Below are 23,090 nucleotides of genomic sequence, written 5' to 3'. Positions count from 1 at the left end.
CATCTCACCGTGAGTCAAACCGCATAGGTGAGATAGGGGTATAATGAGCTACTTGCTAAATGTACACGCCTGCACCAATAGATATTAATTTAAAAAGAAAAACCCTTAAACTTTAAACCTTTATCTAGTTCTACAAACTCTTTGTAGGACGCACAATGTTTTAGTTCGTTTGTTTTTGCTGCCACCTTGTGGCCACCACACGCCACCACACACGCACGCTCACCCCAACTGTATTCCAAACGCGTCCGGAATTCCAAGCACGAGCCGAGTTAGGACGCGATAGCGCGCGGATTGGAACACGACCCGCCTATCTGCTTCGCAGCTCTGCCCGAGTCCTGCTGTGATTCGGAGTCGACTCCGATGGTGAGCGATTCACATAAAGAGATTCCAAAAATAACTGCGAGGACAGGATACATGATGAGGTGTGTGACCTGGATGCAGACTAAACCGTAAAACTGTGACACTAATTAGGTGTGTACGACGCCTTTTAGTTTAAACAGAATGAATCTTGAATGTTTTGAAGCTTCAGAGTCGACTCCGAGTCGATTGTGGCTGCGTTCGAAGAATCGACTCTTCCCGGGATTCATTTTTCTTCCAGAGTTTGGCTGAAGACCTCGGTAAGAAACCAGCAAGTTTAATTTTATATCTAACTTTTAAACAATTTGAGGTGGAAATCCGGTTGTATTTAATGACTCGGGATAAAAACAAACACACAAACACTTGAACCTCTGAGGCTTTTAGCAGGTAGAACCGATTCGGAAGTGACTCAGGATGCTAGGCTAGGCTAGGCTAAGCTAGGAGTCACTGAGGGATTGATGGAATGCAAACAAACCGGCTTTGGTTTCTGTTTTAAGCGTTTAAATGAATGCCAAAAAAAGGGAAAGTTATTCTACACAATAATAATAACAAAAATAATAATTCAAATAATAATAATAATCAGGAATGTCGTGCTAAAACCCAGGATCTGATTTGTTTTCTGGGAAGAGAAAATATGCTAATCAAGAATGCTAGCATGTAGAGTTTATTCTAGCTTATTTATTTATTTATTTATTTATTATTCATAATAAATATCTAGAAGTAAATTAACAACTCACTTAAATTCCCTTCCTGGAGATGTATTTATATCAAATAAATATTTTCCATTATTTATTGTCATTTATTCTTCTTCCTATTATTATTATTATTATTAGTGGTATGCTTATTATTATTGTTGTTGTTTTTGTTATTAATAATATAAATTACAATTACAGTATTAAAAGAATAAAAGATTCAGGTGGAGTCCTGAAAAACTTGAATTATATGATTAACTAACCACAATTAAATCAAACAAACAAATAGAAGATGTACAGTCTAAGCAAACTAATAAATAAATTAATAAATACAACCAATAGACTAGCAAACATAAACAGCGGTACCTCGGTATACGAGTTTCTGGAGGCGAGTCCTTAAGATGAAATTTCGTATTGTGAAACGCATTTTTCCACAGGAAATAATGTGACTGCATAGAATCCGTTCCAGCCAAACAAAAATATTACCAATATTACCCATTTCCAACACTATCATCATATTTTTGCATATAAAAACAATCAAATCATTTAGAAATGACATGTAAATTAAGTATAATATGAAATAAATAGATAAAGTTAAACTTTACTTAACCTTAATTTATGATTCCTCTTGGCACTGGCTGCTTTAAAAAACAAACTGAAAGCATCTCCGTTTTCTTCTTGCTAACATTCTTGCTACCCCTGGTGCTATGTCTTTTCTAAATATTGCACAAAAGGCAAAAAAAATAAATAAATAAATATGTAAACTTGCTTCACTTGGCTTTCTCCTGAGGCAAACAAGTTTGAACGATGTACATGCGACTTAGATGCCGTTCAGTTTCGTCGCTCGTTTGCCAAAAATGCTTTATAGCCAGAGGCAAATTTTTTTGCAAGATTTTAGTTTTTAAGGCAAAAAATTTTGTATGCTGAGATACCGCTGAGCACGTATATTACTTTAAAAAAAAGAAAACAGGAAGAAAAAAAAATCACTGATTAAATCTAAACATTCAGACAATAACAAAAAAGATTCATTGTTTCTTTATAAGATTTAACAAGTGCAAGAGGTTTCAGATACCTTTTAAAATTTCAGTTTCGTACCAAAAAATTAGTTGACCATTTTTAAAAAATATTTAGTTACTGTGGCAGGAAAAAAAGATTATACGTCATCTATTTCAGCCATATATCACATGCTATTCCTTAATATGAAATTATAAGGTTCATAAATACATTTTTATTTTAAAATTTTCAAGTTACCACCAGAAAGTTTGTCCCATACCACAAATACCACAAAAAAAAGATGAGGAATATATATTTTCTGTTGGTTGTAGTATGTACAGTACACGGATCCACAGTGTCTATATACTTTTTACTAAATTACAGAATTAACAGGGTAAATACAGTGTAATATTTTAAAGTGATTTTCTTTAAACTAGTTAGGAACATAGGATGTTTGTATGAGATGAGACACTTGAAATAGCATTAATCACTGATTCAAATTCTCTAAAAGAAATTTTGTATTTGTTTATGAAATGTTTCTGTATAAGTACAGAATGTGAACCATCAAGTAACAATGACATGTGATCAATACCGTTTAGACGGCACTTAGAAAGATAAAGTGACTTTATTTGAATGATAATATTAACATTGCTTTGTTTATGGAGGTTTATTCATGTTGAGTGATAAAGTAAAGCATGATATAATGGTGTAATGATGTCACATCCCTTGGCTTTTAAAATCTTATTTATATATTTTAACTATAACAACAATAAAAAAAGGAGTAGCTTATGGGAATAATTGTATGGTAATGAATAAGTAATTATATAAGTAAAATATATAAGTGCATTATAGCACGTTTATCTTTTTAAAGTATTTCAGGAAAGACTGAAAATATATTGTTTCTGCCTCATTGCAAATCATGGCCTGTATTCACAAAGATTCTTAAGCCTAAAAGTTTCTCTTAGTGACGAAATAAAAAAAAAATTCTTAGAATTATGACATTTTCCTAGAATTTCCCCTTAAATTTAGGACTAAATCTTAGTAAAAAATAAAAATGATTCACAAAACATCTTAGCCCTAAAACAGCTCCTAAGGTAAAAAAATTAAGAGTAGAGAGGAGGACTTTTAAGAGGCTGAAGACTTTCTATAGCAGAGGACAAAATTGCGGGAAGAAGAAATATTCTCCAAACACTAAACATAAAGCTTAAAGTACACACTGCTTTTCTGTCCAATTTGGTTTTCTTGTTGTTTTACTTCCTTCCATCTTTCTTGGATTGTTGACTACATACCATTTAAAGGTGCAACTTAAACACACTGTCCTGCAATCATGTAAATTGGTAAAAGCTGAGTCATTTCGCTTCCATCAATATAAAATGGATCAAAAATAATAAAATCAGTGTGGTAAATAAATTTAAGAACTTAAATATAGTAACTTCTGTGTGGAAATTAGTTGCTTTTAAAGTAGATACATTTTCAACATTTGTCTGTTTAATTAACTTTAAATTATTTAGTCTATAACAGAAACTTTGCATAAAGTAGCCTGAAGTTATGATTATACAATTTCTTCATTTACAAACATTAACAATTTCACTGTCTATTCTATTATGATATATTCTCAAAGAGCCCATTTCAAGACCTTTACAGAGGTCAGAGGTTATTTTTTATCAACCAATCACAGTCCTTGAATTGCTACATCATCCCTGGCAACGGGGTCAACCTCACTAGGATAAAGGTTTTTGTACTTTCCTTTTCAGTTGCTCTGAAAAGTTTCCTAAATCACTTTTAGTTTAGAACTCCCAACTAGGTCTTTTCAAGCTAGGATAGCTTTGTGAATACGGGCCCTGGCCTTTTTTGAAATGAAAAGCATTTTAAAAGTCTTAAGTGTTCTACTGGCGATAGGTAGGGAGTTCCAGTGTGTTAGGAAAAAAAGTCATCTTAATAATAAAGTTCCCAAAGCAATCCTGTCAGTTTAACAGATTCTGGGGAAAAAAAAAAAAAAATTGCCATCAAGGGATTTAAAAAATCAAGTCAGTTTAACAGATTTTGGTAAAAAAAAAACAACAAAAAAAAAATTGCCAACTAAACACTCTCCCCTGAAAGTCAGACGGTTTGGGACATGACCAAAAAAACATGACTTGGCACATTTTATCCCGAGTCATTAAATACAACCGCAGTTACAAGCTGATTCGGTCGCACAACGAAGGCAGGGTAAAAATCAGGATATATGGTATGCGCCAAAATATACAGTAATGAAATTCTCAAATCTCAGATGCGCATTTCCTGGTAGTGAAAAGAAAGTTGTGTTGTGCAGCTGTATTATATGATTTAAAATAAATGGGAAAAGTTGTGGCAACGAGTACTTTTATGGATTTTTAAAATGATCTGATAATCACCCTGCATTGTTTTTAAGACCCGGCGCTATGGATCCGTCGTCCCCGCCAGAGCAGGAAGCATCAAACCGCACGACTGAAGCAGTTAGAATCCCGGAGGAAGTGCGTCTGCGCCGCTTCCTGTGCTACGGCTCCGAGAGCGACACCTACAGGTCGCGCGAGCCGAGGAGTCTGTGCCTCGAGCACGCCTCCTCTCTGATCGGTTTGCTCGAAGCCGGACGAGGCGGCGACGCGGTGCAAGAGGTGCGCAGCGTGAGTCTGAGGGGTGGAGTCAGAAGCTCAGGCCCCGCCCTGTTTGCCCTGGCCGTAATCTCGCAGCACCCAGACGCAGAGGCCAAGCGAGCGGCATACGCGGTCCTCAGAGAGGTGTGCGCATCTCCGGGCGAGCTGTTCAGCTTCATCCAGTATAAGAAGGAGCTGAGCGGCGCCGGGCAGCGCGGCATGTGGGGGCGGGCGCTGAGGAAAGCCGTGGCGGGCTGGTACAATGGACGTGACGCGCTGGGCCTGGCACGCGATGTCACCAAGTGTAAACGGAGAGGAGGCTGGTCTCATCAGGACCTGTTCCGGCTGGCGCACCTGAAACCGGCGAGTGAAGGTCAGGACTATTCGATTAGACGATGATGTAAGTCATATTTTTGCAGAAACGTTATAATAATAAGGAAGTTTTGTCATTTGTCATATTCTTCCGTTTGCAGCCATCGCTCTGGTGAGTAAATACGTGACTAAAGGCTGGAAGGTGGTGCAGGAGACGTATGCAGACAGAGAGAAGACGGAGGATGTGATGAAGGTGTTTTTGTTCCTGGAGGCCGTGGAGAAGGTCAAGCACTCGAGCGACGAGCTGGAGGTGGCGCATCTGATCGAGGAGCACAAACTGGAGAGAGAGCACGTCCTCGCTAAACACCTGAAGTCTCGAGAGGTGAGAGGACAAACACACGGAGAGAGTGACAGAGGGACAAAAAGCTGGGGAGGGTGGGGAGAGACAGAGAGGCACTAATGTCACAGACAGCGAGAGTGAGAGACATTTGTATGGACGATGGAAGGATGGATACGCATAAGGACAGACAGATTAAAATAAGGTGTGTAATGTTTATTGTGTGTCGGTGTGAAGGTGTGGAAAGCCCTGCTGAAGGAGATGCCCGTCTCCACGCTGCTCACACACCTGGGGAAGATGACTGCGGATAAACTCCTGAGCTCGGGAAGCGCTGACACGGCCGCCGTGTGTGAGAGGATTCAGGATGAGCACGCTCTACTCAAGGCAAGAACAATAATAATAATAATAATATAATAATAATAAAAAACAATAATAATAATAATCATCATCATCACTATAGACTTTATTTGACTTTATGTAATTTTACATTTTTCAAAAACGACAAATGAGATGTTAATATATATATAGTATAAATTTGCACAAAAAAATTTATCTATATATAAATAAAACCTTAAAAATTAAGCATTGAAAAAAATTTTAATTAAAAGAAAAAATTAAATGAAATATAAGTAAGAGCGCTTACATTTACTAAGAAATAATTTTCTACAAAATATATACTTTCTACGAAGCAAGTTAATATATTGTTAAGACATTTTTAATATACAATTATAATAAAAATTCAGACTGTACGAGTACACAATAAATAAGAAAAATATTCATAAAAATTACAAGTGATACTGTTATTGTCTCGACCTCGAACATCTCTCTCTCTCTCTCTATATATATATATATATATTTTTTTGTGTATCCCTTAATTTTAGTATGCTAATTAGGGCCAGCCTCTCTTCCACGGCATTGAGATCACATGACCTGAGACTTTTATTATTATACAAGAATTATAATTTTCTTCAAAATAACCATCATGGCGGACACAAAGAAATGCATTTGCATACTCATTAATATTCATCAGCGGCTGCCAGAGATGGGCGTGTCCACAGGGTCAGCGTCAAGTGTGTTGAATTATTTTAGTGTCTATATAAAACACATTCTATTTGCTTATAGTGACTTTATTTTTTTCTTTTCATTTTAACGTACACACGTAAAATACATTTTTCTGAAATCTTTAAATAAAATGAATGGAGATTAAATTTTGAACAAACATCAAAGTTTATAAAATAATTATCAAAGTTTGAATTTGTATCCCCTTAAGAGAAGAAAAAAGTTAATGCTTTTTATTATTAAATAAAATTGATTCATTCTATAATTATTTATTTTATATAATGTTTATTAACAAAATGAATGTGTGAAATTTATTTAGCTGATATTTGTTTAAAAACTATTTGGACGAATTATTTATTAAAATTTAATAATTTTTTACTTCATTTAACTTTATTCATTTAAAGTTTATTTTTAGATATTTGAGTTTAAAAATGCTTATTTACCCAAAAAAAAAAAAAAAAACTAAAGTACTAAAGGACAAATCTTCTGATGAGTGAATTATGGTGTGTTATATTATTATATACAGTATAATAATTCTTAAACACTTCGGTGGGCGTGTCTGTTGTCATCTCTTCCAGGCTAAACTCCACCCGCTCTGCGTCCTCCTGGCGGCTGAGAGCTACAAGCGCGGTCACGCCAAACGAGGGAAGGTCAAGTGGAAGCCGAACAGGGACGTCGTTCAGGCCCTAGACTCCGCCTTCTGCAGATGTCTGGCGGTGAGTTGTCACAAAATACAACGTAGAGACCATGAGACGTTCGTCAGCGTGTGACGTTTGTGTCCTGTCTCCTCTCTCTTCTCCCTCCCCAGAACGTCGAGTCCACAGGAAAGCGCCTCGTAGTCGGAGTGGACGTCAGCTCTCGACTCGGCAGCGTCACTCTCGGGAGCCTCGTCAGCACCGTGACCGTAGCCGCCGCCATGAGCATGGTGAGGGTTCTTACCCCATAATGCCTCATCCGTAGGTTTAACCGGCTAAACCTGTTATATACGCACGGAATGATTCGGATCCTTAATATGATTCATGTGATTCTAAACGATTCGTTTAAATGTGATTCGTATAACGGACATAATTTATACAGTTCACATAAAAGAGTGAAACCTTTATAGTCTGTATAAAGAATATAATTTGTTTAAAAGATGGGATTCATATGATTGATTCCTGAACATGATTCAAATGATTCACATCCTAAAAATGATTCAAACAACTTTTATAAAGAATACGATTCTTGTTATTTGTGTACGGACTGAGTCATATTTGTATACATATATTATTCATGGTCTAAAGAACACAATGAATAGGATTCATATAGCTCTGTGTGGTTTGTATAAAGAATGTGATTCATACAATTGATTCTCGAATATGATGCATGTGATTTTATATAGAAAGCACAATTTTGATTGAATCTAAGTTGTGCAAATATGGTTAATATGAAGAATCTATTTAATAAGTATTCATGTAGTTCTTGATATAAAGAACAAGATTGATACGATAGTATGAAGAAACTGATTCATTATGATTGATTCTTGAACACAGAGCCATTTGATTCATATCCCAAACACGATTCATTTAACCCGTATAAAGAATATGATTCCTATAAAGGACACGACTAACAGGATAAAGATATAAATTACAACAAGATTTAGATGACTTGTGTAAAGAAGGTGGATCATTTGATTCATTCTTGAACGTGATTTATATGAGTCGCGATTCCTGAGTCGTTTGCTTCATCCTTTTTATATTTGTTTTTATTGTATACTTCAAACATGATTTGTATAAAGAATACGAGTGATTTCTGAACAGCATTTCTTAATGCCAGAAGACTTAACTAATTTACACAAACTTTACCTTTAATAAAATTATTATAATTTTTTTATGTTAACATTTAGTCAGAGAGCTTACAATGAAGCAGATCTTCACTTCACTTTTTTTTTGCCTTTTTATTTCCCATTAAAGGTGATCGTGCGAAGCGAACCGAACGCCGACATCCTGCTGTTTTCCGAAGGGGCCGTCGTCCCCTGCACCGTCCCACCCGAGTCGTCTCTTCTCCAAATAACCATGCAGCTAGTGCAGGTGGCTGTATCTCCATGCCAACGCAGTGTTGTTAAAAAAAAAAAAAAACTTTAATTTAGGAGCAACTGCTAAACGAAAGGACGATTCAGAACTTGTGCGAGTTTCCCTGAATCAGAAAGCAGATATCAGTTCAATACAATATGTGGTTCTTGTTTTGTTCTTGCCTTTATACAGATCTGTTTTTTTAAATCATTTTTAAGTTCCTTTATGTGAAATCATGTAACATTGAACAGAACAAAAGAAATCTTCAGTTTGTATTTTCTGGTCCTTTTTAACTTGACTTGAAGTTGATCTAAATAACACAACTTTGAATATGCTTTACATTATTTAAACACATATTTATGTCAAAGGCGTATAAGACTCACTTTGTCCGACTTAGGAACAAATCCGACTTACAAACAGAACTTGTTTGTAAGTCGGGGAAGTCGTTATTTTCCTAACGCGCCTGATTTTAAAGCAAGAGGTTCAAACTTATAAACTTTTTTTCATGTAAAGGATACATGGCAACTTTCTGATTGTGCTAAACTAATGAAGTTAGGTGAATTAGGGAGTTAGGGAATGTGTTTAATAAAGCTTTTTATCTTACTTCCTGTCCGGTGTAGGTGTGCAGCAGTTGTACGGACTGTGCCCTGCCGATAACCTGGGCCTCGGAAAATGACAAAAAGGTGGACGTGTTTATTATTTTCACCAACAACGAAACCTGGCCCGGGAGGTTCAATCCTGTGGAGGCGCTCAGGACATACAGACAGGTAGGAGACGGTTTAAATAAAATCAATAACATAAAAGTAAAATTTAACTAAAAATTAAAAAGATTTTTTATTTTTTTTTATTTTTTGTAAAATCGAAAAGAAAACCGGCCTGTTTTCGAAGCTGGTTGTCTGCAGCATGACGACCAACAGCCTCAGCACGGTCGACCCGGACGATCGCGGCATGCTGGACATCTGCGGGTTCGACTCGCACGCCGCCGACGTCATCCGCGACTTTATCACGGACGTCATCTGAGAAGGGTGCACGACAGGAAACGCCGCACAGGGAGCAAGAAATAAAACAGTTCACGTGTTTCTGTGGGGTTTTTTTCCCAGCAGGCTGGATGGAAATTTCACTCGGAAATGCGGAGAACGTCTAATTTCATCATAGCGCTTTAAACAGCGCTGTAGCACTACATTCTTTTTTATGAAATATATATATATATTTTTTGGTATTGGGAAACTTCTGTATGTAGTCATGTGACCATAGGATGTAGCAAGAAATCTACTTTTTAGGTAAGCTAGGAAGCTAACAAGTGATTGTAGGTTAACGAATGAAAAAGTTGTTTGAAACATTTCCTGAACGAGACGGTTATTTCGACGTAAAAATTAAAAGAGAAAGCAAAAAAAGAAAGAAACATCAATAAAAATAATAATAACAGTAGTAATTTATGATATGCATACATAAATTTTTATTTAATTTAATTTTTTATTTTTTAATATAAGTTTATCCAGTGTGTGGTGTTTTTTTTTTTTTTGCTATTTCTTTTTATTATTTAATGATTTTTTTTTTTCTTCTCCCAAACCTGAAATCTCTTTGTTGGAATTTCAAGCTAATAGAAATAATTAAAGAATGAAAATAAAGAAACGCACAAAACAATTTACACTAACATTTACTTCATAGACCGAGAGAGAAAAAAACATGTAACAGTTGGCAGCATCAAACATTTAAACCCAAAGTCGAATGAAGTGCTCGAGAAAAACATACCATTAATTTTCTTTTTCTCTTTTAATAATCATCACTCTTATTATTTTGCTTAAAGTAAAAAAGTTTTTTAAAGTTGATGTTACTGAGTTTATTTAAACCACGTGTGTTTGTGAGTTTACGATATTCGTGCACTTTTTTTTATCCATCCCGTGTGATCTGCAGTTCTTGTCCAGAATGGGCGGGGCTTAAGCTAGCCAATTGCAAACTTGCATCATTTGCTTTCTTTTGTATAATTTCTTTCTTACAGGCGGAAAGTAGTGCTTAATGGTTACAAAGTAAATCCTTTTGTTGTTATCAACTGTTTAGCAACTGTGGTTTATTTGACTACAACTTTATTTAATGTGAAGATGTAACTCTGACAACGCTAGCTAATTGGCGCTAAGTCCATTTTACATTGGGTGAGAAGCTCCGCCTATATGGACTCTGGGAGTGTGAAATGTCAGTCAGTGTGGGAACATCTTCATGTATTTACATTGATTGTTACTATTTAAAAAATTTTTTTTAGACTAAAGTTGGAAATGAGCAATATCTAACATTCTAATTAGCTAGACGCTAAATCCTGTGATGCTAGCAACCGTCTGTTGATTCAGCAGCCCATCCCCCCAAGTTGCAGATATATCCTGTTTTCATGGAAACTTATCTGACCGCTTTCTTGGCTAACCAGCAATGGTGACTTGCTAAGTAGCTGGCGTTAAAAAAAAATTGTGCCAATTTTTTCTTTTAAAATGCTCCAGTATGCACTTCTTCTTTTCTTTTTAAGTGATGCCGAAGGTGAATCGGGGAAGCCCATGTAGATAAAGTAGCACTTTAGTTTCAGGAGGCAAAAACTGAACCGTGATGTTTTTATGATAACTGTGCTAGATATCTAGCTAACTCTAGAGCGATGGTTTCCATGACGAGAAGAGGAGACAAGGGTGTAGAGTTTGTCGGAAATAAAAGAAAAGCACTGTGATTGTTGTAACTGTAAAGAAGTCTGTTTCGTACCTCTCCTTTAATGTAATTTGGTGGTTCGGCATCGAACCACTGTAGCCGACACCATGACGCTATGGAAGGCTTATCACTTAATAAAATCTTCTCTTTTTGAAGTAAAATATAGCCTCAGTATTGTTTTTTTCCCCCCTGAAGGTGTCATGTGACTGCACTAACACAGCTTAGGCTGTTTTCACATGCGGTAAACGAGAGCGTTATATATTTTTTAAATCTATAATATTAGCCATAGCCCACCTATTTAGTAATATGCCTCACAGACCACGTGGGTGTATACTGCCACCTGTGGTATTGGAGAGCGTAAATAGGCCTAACACCAGCCGGGTGCGCCATCTGTGGCTGTCTCACATGTAGGGTGCACACCTTCTCTAGGGAATACAAGGAAATCTGTGCAGTCCTTAAAACCTCTGGAAATCCCACTCTCCCTGTAAGTGTACCACATAGGATACATGTTTTTCTTCTTAAAGAAAATTTATTTATAACATTTCCGTGGTGAAAATATGAACTAATATTAGTAAAAATATTTAGTTTATCTTTTCTAATTAATATCTATTGTTGCAGGTGTTTGTTTACAGTCAGCGAGTAGCACATTAGTAGCTTATTTTAAAGTAGATTATTGAATCTGGCACACAAACTGTTCATAACATCGCTTTAACTCAATATTTAGATTTCACTTATGGTGCAGGTTAAACTTCAAGAAGATATCTTAATACTAGTGATGGGTCGTTCAAGAACGATTAATTATATTTAAACAAGTCTTTAACGTGACGGGTCGTCTCAGAGAGTGATTCGTTTATTTTCTTATGTACAGGAAACAGGAATGAGTCGTTACCTTTGAGTCTTCTAGTCCAAGTCGTTCATTATTTTGTCATGTGACTCCCATAGATGCTATGCAGCGCATTAGATTCAAAAGAACATACGACTCGGACTGGAAGACTCATGAGAAGAACCGTTCGAACGAATGATTCGGACCAGAAGCTGTCAAAACTTGCGGTTTATAATCCGGCAACAAAACTGCTCATAACTTCACTTCTACTCAACTTTGTGATTTCATTAAATTAATTAAAAATCCTTTCAGACAGTTTTTTGCGTGATACTGTGACACCATAAGCTGGACAGACATTTTTTCTCTGAGACTGGTTTCAGGTTCTTCAGTGTATGAAACATAAAGATATCATTGAAAAAGTAATTTCTGACCAACGTACAGTACAGACAAAACCTTATATATAAGTTTATATATAGTGATCCATTTGGGATGAAACCAGTGAGAATCCTCACTGGTGGATGTTCTGGATGAGTGCGCATGCGCTTTATGTATTGTGGAATAATTTGAGACACAGCCCATCACTCCTTATTGTATAAGGTCAGAAAAAATGTCCTAGGTTGTATTTGGAGTTTATTTGTAGTAGTAGTTTTTACTCTAGTGTACTTCATGGGGTGTGGGCCGTGTCCCAAACCGAGGGAGAAGACAACTCGTATTCTACTTAACGAGTGCCTGAATAAATGCCTGTTATTTAATATATGCTTTTCTTTTGGAAATAGATTTGTGTATAATTTAACCTATCAACAAGTTCTTTAAAAATATTTATATACGATTTCTGTTAGTTTTTATCTTTATTTTTTATTTTTTACATTTGCCGTGTGGACTATTTTCAATCAGGCGTTTACGTTGGTCACTCTCACAGCGGGTAAGTGTAAATCAGCCATCTAGGGCACTAAGTAGGTTCTAGAACGCGGCTATGTTTCGTCTTTATTAGGGCACATGTAGAGTACACAAGTAAAGCGTATGGAATACAGCCCGGCTGTGTATTTGTACTGGGCTTCGAGAGTACAACATTATTCCTGCGTGAAGGCGAGAGGAAGATGGCGGACGTGCTGAGTGTGCTGCGACAGTACAACATCCAGAAGAAGGAGATCATCGCTAAAGGCGAAGAGGTTATCTTTGGGGAGTTTTCCTGGCCAAAGGATGTTAAAACGAACTACGTGATCTGGGGGTGAGTCGCGCTTCGACGTGTGCGTAACGCGGAGTTGTTTATGCGGGCTAGCTAACAGGATACATGCTCGCACAGAGCCTGCAAGTTTTACGTTCAGCATGAAGAGTGAAAGTGTACGGAAGTTTATTAATTGGTCAAATCGATTACTTAGGTGGTAAGTGACTGGCGGATCTTTGGCATGTCTATCAGCACTTTCAAACATGTTCAGAGCTTAAGCACAAGAGAAGTTATGTAACTAATGTGTACCTCGAGCACTGTGTGTGTTTCAGGATAATGTTGCTGTCTTTACTTTTAGTCTTTATTTCTCTGTTCTGTTTGATCCAAAGGCAGGAAGCGTTTGGAAGTCAACGTTAGATCTCGCGATGTTACGCCAAATCTCGTTTATCAGTGTTGTTAACGGCGCAAATCACCGTGGTGTCACGTGACCCCCTCACGCTCTTGTCATGTTCTAAAGATGATGATGATGATGGTGGTCAAATTACAATTTCTTAGTAATCTGTATAAATAAAAAGAAATATTTTGTCTGTACATTGGTCAGAACTCACTCTTTCACTGATATCTTTACGTTTTATGCACTGAAGGACCGGAAACCAGTTCTTTTCTGTCTGTATGTCTGTCCAGACAGAATTTAATGAGACTTTTGCAGTCCTTAGGTCTCTGCCTGGAGTTTAACCTGCACCATAAATTAAATCAAAATGTTGAGTAAAAGTGATGTTATGTGGCAGATTTAATGATCTACAGTGGAACCTTGGATTACAAGCATAGTTCGTTTTGGAAGCAGCCTCGTATTTTAAAACACTTGTAAATCAAAGCAAATTTTCCCATTAGAAATAATGGAAACTCAAATTATTCGTTCAACAGCCCCCAAAAAATAAGTACATAAAAATAATTAATAGAAAATATAAAGTAAAAATAAAACAAATTAGCCTGCACTTTACTTTAAATGAATCCCGACAGATAAATGTTTCCGTTTAGGTGCGCAGGCGCTGTGTGTGTGTGAAGCTTTCAGCCCCTCCCGTCTCCCCCTTTAAACCTTTCTCCTCTTTTATTTGAATTTCACACATACACACACATTAACGGAAAGACGGTTTTGTCGGAAAAATTAGCAAGGAACATCGTTAATGACACTCATGTGAGGACATACTAACTGAATCACTGCTGTAAAGTAAAACAAACAAACAAATAAACCTTTGAAAAGAATCACGACAGTGCAGTGTTTGTGTGTGTGCATGTGAGTGAAGCAGAGAGCAGCTGATTGTCAGACACGAGCACAGACACACACACACACACTAAAAACGTCAGAGAGAGTGTGTGTGTGAACCGGCTCGTTGTCAAATTACACGTGCACCATTCAAACCATTGAGAGACGCGCACGAAGACCCAGCAGGAGAGACGATTACCCACAATTCCGCAGCGCGAGAGAGAGAAAAAAAAACATTGGCTCAGTTGTAATTACATGACGCTCGCCATCGAAACACGCGAGATACATAATACTCGGTCCTCGTAAACCAAGACTTGTTCGTTTTTCAAGTCAAAATTATTACAAATCTTTGCCCGTCTTGCAGAACACTCGCATACCGTATTACTTGCAATCCGAGTTTTCACTGTACTTAAAATTGCGCTACTCACTAAATGTAAACAAACACCTGCACCATTAGATATTAATTAGAAAAGCTAAACTGAATATTTTTACTGTGATTACTTTATATTTTTACTTTGGCTGAAATAACAGCGCTGAAGTGGTATAAGTGAATTTTAACACGCTGGAGTGGTTTTAAGACAAAACTTCATCTTTATCCTTTTATCTACTTTTTCCATTTCTCATCTGTGATTTACTCTCCGATTACCGAACAGGGAGTGTATTTGTCTGACCACCAAAGAAGGACAACTTAGTGTAAACAAGGCTAAGATACTCAACCTTACAGAATGTGATTTCTTTGTAATAATAGGTTAGACAGAGAGTTCTGCTGTACAGAAAGACAGACAGACATGTACGTGGGCTCTCTTTTATCGTCAGTGACGCGTACTAACAATAGTAGACACTAATTTAAATTTATTACCTTCTTTACACCTGTTAATTCCTTCGACTTGCATTAAGTAATGGGTTGATTTTCAGCCCAGATATTTGCCTGCTTCTGCCAGGGATTGTGAAAGAGAAGGCTTGGAGATGTTACCTGGTGTCACTGTTCAGTTTAGAACAGTGTAATTTTTTGTAAGCGGCAATGTAACTTAAGTTATTGATAACCTATTATGTACAGTGCTGTGAAAAAGTATCCTTGATTTAAAAAATTTTTTTTACGTATTTGTCGCACTTAAATAATTGAGCTCAATCAGGTTTTTTATATCACACAAAGATAATCCATGTAAATACAAAGTGCGTTTTTTAAATCATGATTTAATTTATTCAGAGAACAAAGCTGCAGAACCTACCTGACCCTATGTTTAATAAATAAATAAACATATATATATATATATATATGTATATATATATATGTGTATATATAAGTTAAATTTCACTTGCCACACCCAGACCTGTTGAATAAAGAAATAATTTAGGTAGAATCTGTCTGACTAAGTGAAGCACGGGACAGATCTTAAAAAAACAACACAATCCAAAGAAATTCAAGAACAGATGAGAAACAAAGTAATTGACATTTATCAGCCTGGAAAGGGTTACAAAGACATTTCTAAGATTTTAGGAATCCAGTGAAACACAGTGAGAGCCATTGGGAGAGTTACAAGGTAAAAGCTACTGCTAAGCAAAAAAAACCACAAAAGCTCGACTCGCATCTGCCAAAAGAAACATCTTGATGGTCCCCAAACCTTTCGGAAAAATATTCTGTGGATTGATGAGACAAAAGGTAAACTTTTTGGAAGGCGTGTGTCACGTTACATCTGGTGTAAAACACCGCGTTTTATAAAAAGAACATCATACCAACAGTCACACATGGTGGTGGTAGTGTGATGGTCTGGGGCTGATTTACAACTTTAGAATCTGGACCTTTTGCCATAATTTATGGAACCATGAATTCTGCTCTCTACCAGAAAATCCTGAAGGAGAATGTCCAGCTAGCAGTTTGTGACCTTAAGTGCACTTGGTTTACGCAGCAGGACAATGATCTGAAAAACACCAGCAAGTCCACCTCTGAATGGATGAGGGGGGGGAAAGAATTAAGGTTTTGAAGTGGCTTAGTCAAAGTCTGGACTCTAATCCCTAATCCGATTGAGAACTTATTACGTTTATGCTCGAAAACCCTCCAATGTTGACTGAATTAAAACTATTCTGCAAAGAGGAGCGAGCCAAAATTCCTCCACAGCGTTGCGAGAGATGCATCGTCACTTATTGCAAACGCTTAACTGTAGTTGTTGTCGCCAAGAATGGAACACCCTGTTATCAGGTTTAGGGGGTGATTACTTTTATACACAGGGCCAGTCAGTTTTAGTCATTAAAAAAAAAAAAAAATTATTATTTTAAGACCAGTATTTTTTACTTAATAAATAAAATCATTGTTTTAAAAACTGCTTTTTTAATTTACTCTGGTTATCTTTTTGTGATATTAAAATAGTTTTGCCGATCTGAATCATTTAAGTGTGAGAAATGTGCAAAAATTAAAAATTCAGTAGAGGGGGCAAATACTTATTCACAGCACTGTCATTTAATTTTCTGGCTTAAGATGCATAAAATGTGAATCTAATGTTTTTTAAAAGGTTATCCCTGCGACAACACTTGTCACGCGTTTATTCCCGTTATCGGATGCTTTAACTGTTTGAGGTTTTAATTGGATGTAATGACACTTGGGTCTTCGTTTTTACTCACTCTGTATTTAATGATCTTCTGAATTGTATAATTATAAAGATCTATTTATTTATTTATTTCTGGTGGAATAAGTTTCAATTTTAACTTCTAATTTTTCAATTATAGAACAGGGAAGGAAGGTCAGCCGAAGGAGTACTACACTCTCGACTCCATCCTCTTCCTGCTCAACAATGTGCACCTTCCTCACCCGTCCTACGTGCGGCGAGCCGCTGTAAGTCCTCAAAATCCAAACCTGCACCTGAAACTAGAGACAAAATCACTGCAAGCGGAGAAAACATTAGTTCTTTAGTCGGTCACGTGTATAAGGGTCTGGATTTCGATCTTGTGCTGAAGATCAGCATTCAGACTGAAGCAGCATGAGGGACCTTATTTGCTCTAAGGGGACGTTTCGGGGTTTGAAGGGTTTGACGGGACGTTTCGGGGTTTGAAGGGTTTGACGGGACGTTTCGGGGTTTGAAGGGTTTGACGGGACGTTTCGGGGTTTGAAGGGTTTGACGAGACGTTTCGGGGTTTGAAGGGTTTGACGAGACGTTTCGGGGTTTGAAGGGTTTGACGAGACGTTTCGGGGTTTGAAGGGTTTGACGAGACGTTTCGGGGTTTGAAGGGTTTGACGAGACGTTTCGGGGTTTGAAGGGTTTGACGGGACGTTTCGGGGTTTGAAGGGTTTGACGGGACGTTTCGGGGTTTGAAGGGTTTGACGGGACGTTTCGGGGTTTGAAGGGTTTGACGGGACGTTTCGGGGTTTGAAGGGACGTTTCGGGGTTTGACGGGACGTTTCGGGGTTTGACGGGACGTTTCGGGGTTTGACGGGACGTTTCGGGGTTTGACGGGACGTTTCGGGGTTTGACGGGACGTTTCGGGGTTTGACGGGACGTTTCGGGGTGTGACGGGTTTGACGGGACGTTTCGGGGTTTGACGGGACGTTTCGGGGTGTGACGGGTTTGACGGGACGTTTCGGGGTGTGACGGGTTTGACGGGACGTTTCGGGGTTTGACGGGTTTGACGGGTTTGACGGGACATGCGGGTTTCGGTGGGACATTTTAGGGTAACATTACCAATGAATGGCTATTTTTGGTCGGGTCTTCACCTTCTCTCTCCTGTTTCTCTTGGTACAGACAGAGAACATTCCTGTAGTCAGGAGACCAGACAGGAAGGAATTGCTGTCATATCTAAATGGAGAAAGCTGTAAGTGTGTGTATGTATGTATGTATGTATGTGTGTGTGTGTGTGTGTGTGTGTTTATGTGCGTCACAAGTAGTTTAAAGTACAAAACTGAAATTTGAGTGAAAGGACCTGGATTATGTTTTTCTTTCTTTTTTCCCCTCCTTAGCTTCATCGACGAGTATCGACAGAAGCGCCCCCATCGAGATCGGTCTTCAGCGGCCCACACAGGGTATGTCACATGATCACATTAACACACATTCTGTTTGTGGTGTAAAATATAAATTAAGATGTTTAGACGCATGTTTTATGTTGTTGTGTAGAAAGTTGGTGACAAATTCATCAGTTTTGTGGTTTTATGGCTAACAGTGATTTTTAAAAATACAGAAACTTTAACTATTTCACTTTATACTTTTGTAGTTACTGATTTGTGTTTCTGTTTACTGCCTATGTTTCTTACTGACTTAATTACCGACATGTACAGTCTGGTTTTCTAGCGAACCTCCTGCTGAACTGTTTTACATGCACATTTTCTGACTTATTTACCTTATTTATGTTCTTACTGACATATATTTACAGGCACATGGTGTGTTTTTGTTGTGCTTACTTACCTGACTTGCTGTATTACAGACTGGCGTATTGCATTAATAATATTTTACTGACCGTGTGAGGGTCCCGGTTTACTGTCTGATGTACTGGTGTACTGTTTTGCTGACGTACCGACTTTATTACTGACTTAAAATCTGACACATGCATTTAAGTCAGTGTGTCTATAAAATATTGTTTTACTGAAAGACTGACATCCTGACTTATCATACTGAGATACGTTTGTACTGATGTGCATACTGACTTGCACCTACTATCATACTGATGTGTTTAACCTCTACCCCTGCTTTACTATCATACTGACTTAAGGACTTGCAATAATACGATGTTCTGCCATACTGATATACTCACTTACTGTTGTGTTGTACTGATGTACTCACTGGTTTGCTGGTTAACTTCCTGCTGTACTGTTTTACATACACAATTCTTGACTTATTGCCTCATTTATGTCCTTCCTGATATATTTACAGACACATGGACCGACATGTTATTGTTGAGCTTACTTACTGATGTACTGAATTGCTGTATTACTGACTTAAAGTCTGACATATGGACTTAATATTTTACTTGACATATTGACTTATTGTTTTACTGAAAAACCGACATACTGTCGTTCTGTCGTTCTTACTTGCTTTCGCACTTACTTGCTATCGTACCACCTGGCTATCGTCCCGGCACACCCTTTGATGTACTGACTTAATGTTGTCTGTCGTTCTAAATTGCTATTATTCAGACTTGCAATCATATGGACGTACTGACTTGATATTGTTCTGACCTGCTATCGTACTGACTTGCTATTGTTCTGACGTACTGACTTTCTGACGTGCTGACCTACTGACTTGCTGTCATCCTGACACACCCTTTGATGTACTGACTTAATGTTGTTCTGTCGTTCTAAATTGCTATTTAGATTTGCAATCGTGCTGACGTACTGACCTGCTATAGTACTGTCTTTCTGACCTCCTGACTCGCTGACTTGCTATCGTACCATTTGGCTGTCGTCCTGACATGATATTGACCTGATATTTTTCTAGCCGAATATTTTACTCTGTGATGTAAGAACTTACTGACTTGCAGCTGAATTTGAAATCATGTAACACACTTTGCTCGCTGCTGATGACAGGAATAAATTGTGCAGAAGTTCTTGTTTCAGAGTTTTATTATGAATCATTCACGCGAGTTAACATCCGTCCAAAACTTACCGTCCTGTGTTTGAACAGTCAAGCGTGCTGCAGATGAGGTGTCTTCTGAAGCAAAAAAGCCTCGAGTCGAGGTGAGTGCAAGTCAGTTAATGCTGAAGATTTGTGTCTGTATGCTTGGCATGTGTCTGCGGAGTCTAAATTGAGTGCGTGCTTGTATGTGTGTGTGTAAGGATGAAGAACGGGTGCGTCTGGATAAGGAGCGTCTGGCGGCTCGTCTGGAAGGCCATAAGGAGGGCATCGTGCAGACGGATCAGATCCGGTAAGAGTGCACCCGTAATCAAGCAGCTTGTGAGACTCGGAGAAAGATGGATGAAGGCTGTCACGCCGCAGAAATAAGAGCCGTCTCCTGTAAAATTGCTTTGCCTGTAAACAAATTGGCTAAAAAAACAAACAAACTAATTTCCGTCTCTAATACGAACACGGGCGAACAGCGCATTTCAGGATGCAGAGTTTTATACCTCTTACACCACACCTGTAACGGCCAATCAGAATGGAGAATATGGCGTTTTTATATATTTTTATCGTATTCTGTATGTGTGTGCGCGTGTTTTTCTCAGCTCGCTCTCGGAGGCCATGTCCGTGGAGAAGATCGCCGCCATCAAAGCCAAAATCATGGCCAAAAAACGCTCGACCATCAAAACGGATCTGGACGACGACATCACGCTGAAGCAGAGGAGCTTCGTGGACGCCGAGGTGGATGTGACCAGGGACATCGTGAGCAGAGAGAGAGTCTGGAGGACCCGGACCACCATCTTACAGAGCAGCGGCAAGGTGAGCGGCAACACTCACTCACTATAGTGAACATTGCATCAAGATCGTCCCTTTTACAGTGAGACGTCGCTCCTGTGAAAATTCTGTGGAATGTTTTTAACAGTTTGATTTTTGGCTGGTCATCGTCATTACTTAGTTTTTTCTAAAGTTGTGTAAAGATCGATTCAGATTTATACAAGTGGACAAAAAATAATAACAACATTCATAAAAATGACGAGTGATACCGTTAATGTCTCGGGCCTTGCTCGTTTATTTACCAAAATAAATAAATAAATAGATTTGTGCAGCCTGTACTTTTAGTATGCTAATCAGGCCCCACCCCCTGCTTCCATGGCACTGAGATCACCTGACCTGCGATCTCATTTATAATTTTCTTCAAAATATTTTTCATCATGGCGAAAACAGAGCCAGCTCGTTTTTTTTTTTATGAAACCTGGCAAGAATAATTCTTTCCGACATCTTGTTTTTGTTTTGACACCTTGTGACGTGACTTTCGTTTGCCAATCCATTAATATTCAATAGCCAGTGCCCAAGATGGGCGTGTCCACAGGATCAGCCTGGTCTGTGTGTTCAGTGATTTAAGTGTTTATAAACAACACATTGTATTTGTATTATGTATTGTTTATAAAGTAAATTACAGAAACCTTGCTTGTATCTATCTTGCAGTGGCTTGCCTCAGCCCCCAGGTGGCAGCACCGTAGTGTCTAAAGCCACCCTGGATCATTACTCAAGGCTAAAGCAGGATTTTTCCCATCGTGTCACATGACGACCCTTATGAAATCTTGAAGTTAGGATTTTAACACTTTTACTGTGGAGGTTTAAAAAAAAAAAACGGGTGGGGTTACTTCTCGAGCAGAACAGAAATTGAAACGGTGTCTCTGGCTGTTCCTCGGCCTCATGGCAGTGCAGCGACCTTTACGCCTTATTTTTAGAACCGAAAAAAGAAAATGTGTGGGTTTATACATTCGGTTTGTCTTGCTGACTCGAGTGTTTTCCTCTGCATTCTGTCTGTGTCTCGGTGTTATTCCACTGAGAGCTTTACAAACAAAGCCAAAAAAATAAATAACTTAGGAAAGGTCACGCGCTCGCTCGGTTTGCTCACTGCTGCATTCGAGGCGCATTTGTTTTTCTTCTTGTTCTGCGTCTAAAATGTTTCTATCCCAGCGCGGTCAGTGGAGCGTGAGCAACCGTCCGTCCGCCTGTCCGTGAACTCCGAGTGGGTTGGAAGTGATGTTATCATACATGTTCTTTGACGATGATATAAAATTGAACAGAAGCTGGTCAGGTTGCTACGCGAGCTCCTCTTTAACTTTTTGTTTCTCATTTTTGACCCTTGTAGAACTTTTCCAAAAGCATCTTCGCCATCCTGCAGTCGGTGAAGGCGAGAGAGGAGGGACGTGCTCCGGAGCAGAGACCGGCGCAGAACCCGACGCAAGCGGTAAGGAAACCCCTCGAGAACCACTTCCTGTTTCTCACATTGGGAAAAACAGGAAGTGTGCAGCACAACCTCTTGTTATTGCTGTCCTGTCGGTGTGGGGAACAAATAAATCTGCTGGAAGAAATTCTCACGCTATATCCTGACGTTTGTTATTTTTTCTTAGAACTGCCTAACAAGGAGCGTTTCTTTCCCTTCATTCCTTACTGTTAGGGATGTTATCAAAATAAACATTCCCTACTTTCAACATAAGCAATTTAGCATGCACATCGCTACAGGCTAGGTTATTTGAACTGCATCAACGTAAGAACAAAACGGTTGTAGTTTAGGGAAACATTATAGATTTCAACGTTTTAGTTAGTAGTGATGATTTAAAATAAACCTTGCGAAAAACTTTTTAGCTTAAACTTTGAGATTCGGTGTCTGTAATGATGCATTATTGATTATATAATAATAATAATAATGATAGAACATTAATTAAACTCGGCACCAGTTTATTTGATGCTAATGTGGATTGCTAAAGAATTGTCTGTAAGAATTTGATATTCGGTCTCTTTATGCGTAGCTCCGCCCTTTTAATCAGCCAGAAGGAAGGATTTTTGTGCTGTATAGGAAACTAAGAAACTGATGAGAATTGAAATCTATGCATACTTAAAGCAGATCATCTTTCTTTTTGCCCCCCCCCCCCTTTTACGGTATAAAACGCTATCAATTTCCCAGCGTGTCGCTGCCATTTGTCAAGGAAATGAAGCTTGAAATGAACTCCAGCATGTTGAGAGGGAAACTCGATTATGTCACCCACTGAAGGCCAAAGCGTTTAGGCTCCCTACCAGCGAGACGCGCTACGGCAGTCACATCACCGAGCGGCCGCCTGCTGATGGCTCGGACGGAACGCGCTTTAAGGCGTCTCTTATCTCGATTTCGCCCGCGCTGATGACGTGCGTTATCTAAC

At 38.4% G+C, this 23,090-nt stretch overlaps 2 protein-coding genes across 2 annotated transcripts in view; both read left to right on the top strand.

Moving 5' to 3' along the window:
• Window positions 1-529: 529 nt before the first annotated feature.
• On the top strand, window positions 530-11,256 carry ro60 (Ro60, Y RNA binding protein). The gene is made up of 9 exons (XM_053497528.1): window positions 530-617; window positions 4,453-5,027; window positions 5,128-5,348; window positions 5,541-5,687; window positions 6,941-7,078; window positions 7,171-7,287; window positions 8,315-8,431; window positions 9,034-9,180; window positions 9,281-11,256. Exons 2-9 carry the CDS (start codon window positions 4,463-4,465, stop codon window positions 9,431-9,433), a joined length of 1,605 nt encoding a protein of 534 aa, XP_053353503.1. The 5' UTR covers window positions 530-617; window positions 4,453-4,462; the 3' UTR covers window positions 9,434-11,256.
• A 1,721-nt stretch (window positions 11,257-12,977) lies between these two features.
• The window catches only part of cdc73 (cell division cycle 73, Paf1/RNA polymerase II complex component, homolog (S. cerevisiae)), a 33,276-nt gene continuing 23,163 nt past the window's right edge, over window positions 12,978-23,090 (top strand). The window contains exons 1-8 of the mRNA XM_053499012.1: window positions 12,978-13,146; window positions 17,069-17,174; window positions 18,079-18,148; window positions 18,294-18,356; window positions 19,951-20,003; window positions 20,103-20,191; window positions 20,490-20,703; window positions 22,043-22,141. Of these exons, the coding sequence (XP_053354987.1) occupies window positions 13,016-13,146; window positions 17,069-17,174; window positions 18,079-18,148; window positions 18,294-18,356; window positions 19,951-20,003; window positions 20,103-20,191; window positions 20,490-20,703; window positions 22,043-22,141 (825 nt within the window). The 5' untranslated portion in view covers window positions 12,978-13,015. The remainder of the gene's footprint in view (window positions 13,147-17,068; window positions 17,175-18,078; window positions 18,149-18,293; window positions 18,357-19,950; window positions 20,004-20,102; window positions 20,192-20,489; window positions 20,704-22,042; window positions 22,142-23,090) is intronic.

This window comes from Clarias gariepinus, chromosome 1, assembly GCF_024256425.1.
Source record: "Clarias gariepinus isolate MV-2021 ecotype Netherlands chromosome 1, CGAR_prim_01v2, whole genome shotgun sequence".
Taxonomy (NCBI): Eukaryota; Metazoa; Chordata; class Actinopteri; order Siluriformes; family Clariidae; genus Clarias; species Clarias gariepinus.
The sequence above is the reverse complement of the archived record's forward strand: the minus strand, read 5'-3'. Positions and strand labels throughout refer to the sequence as shown.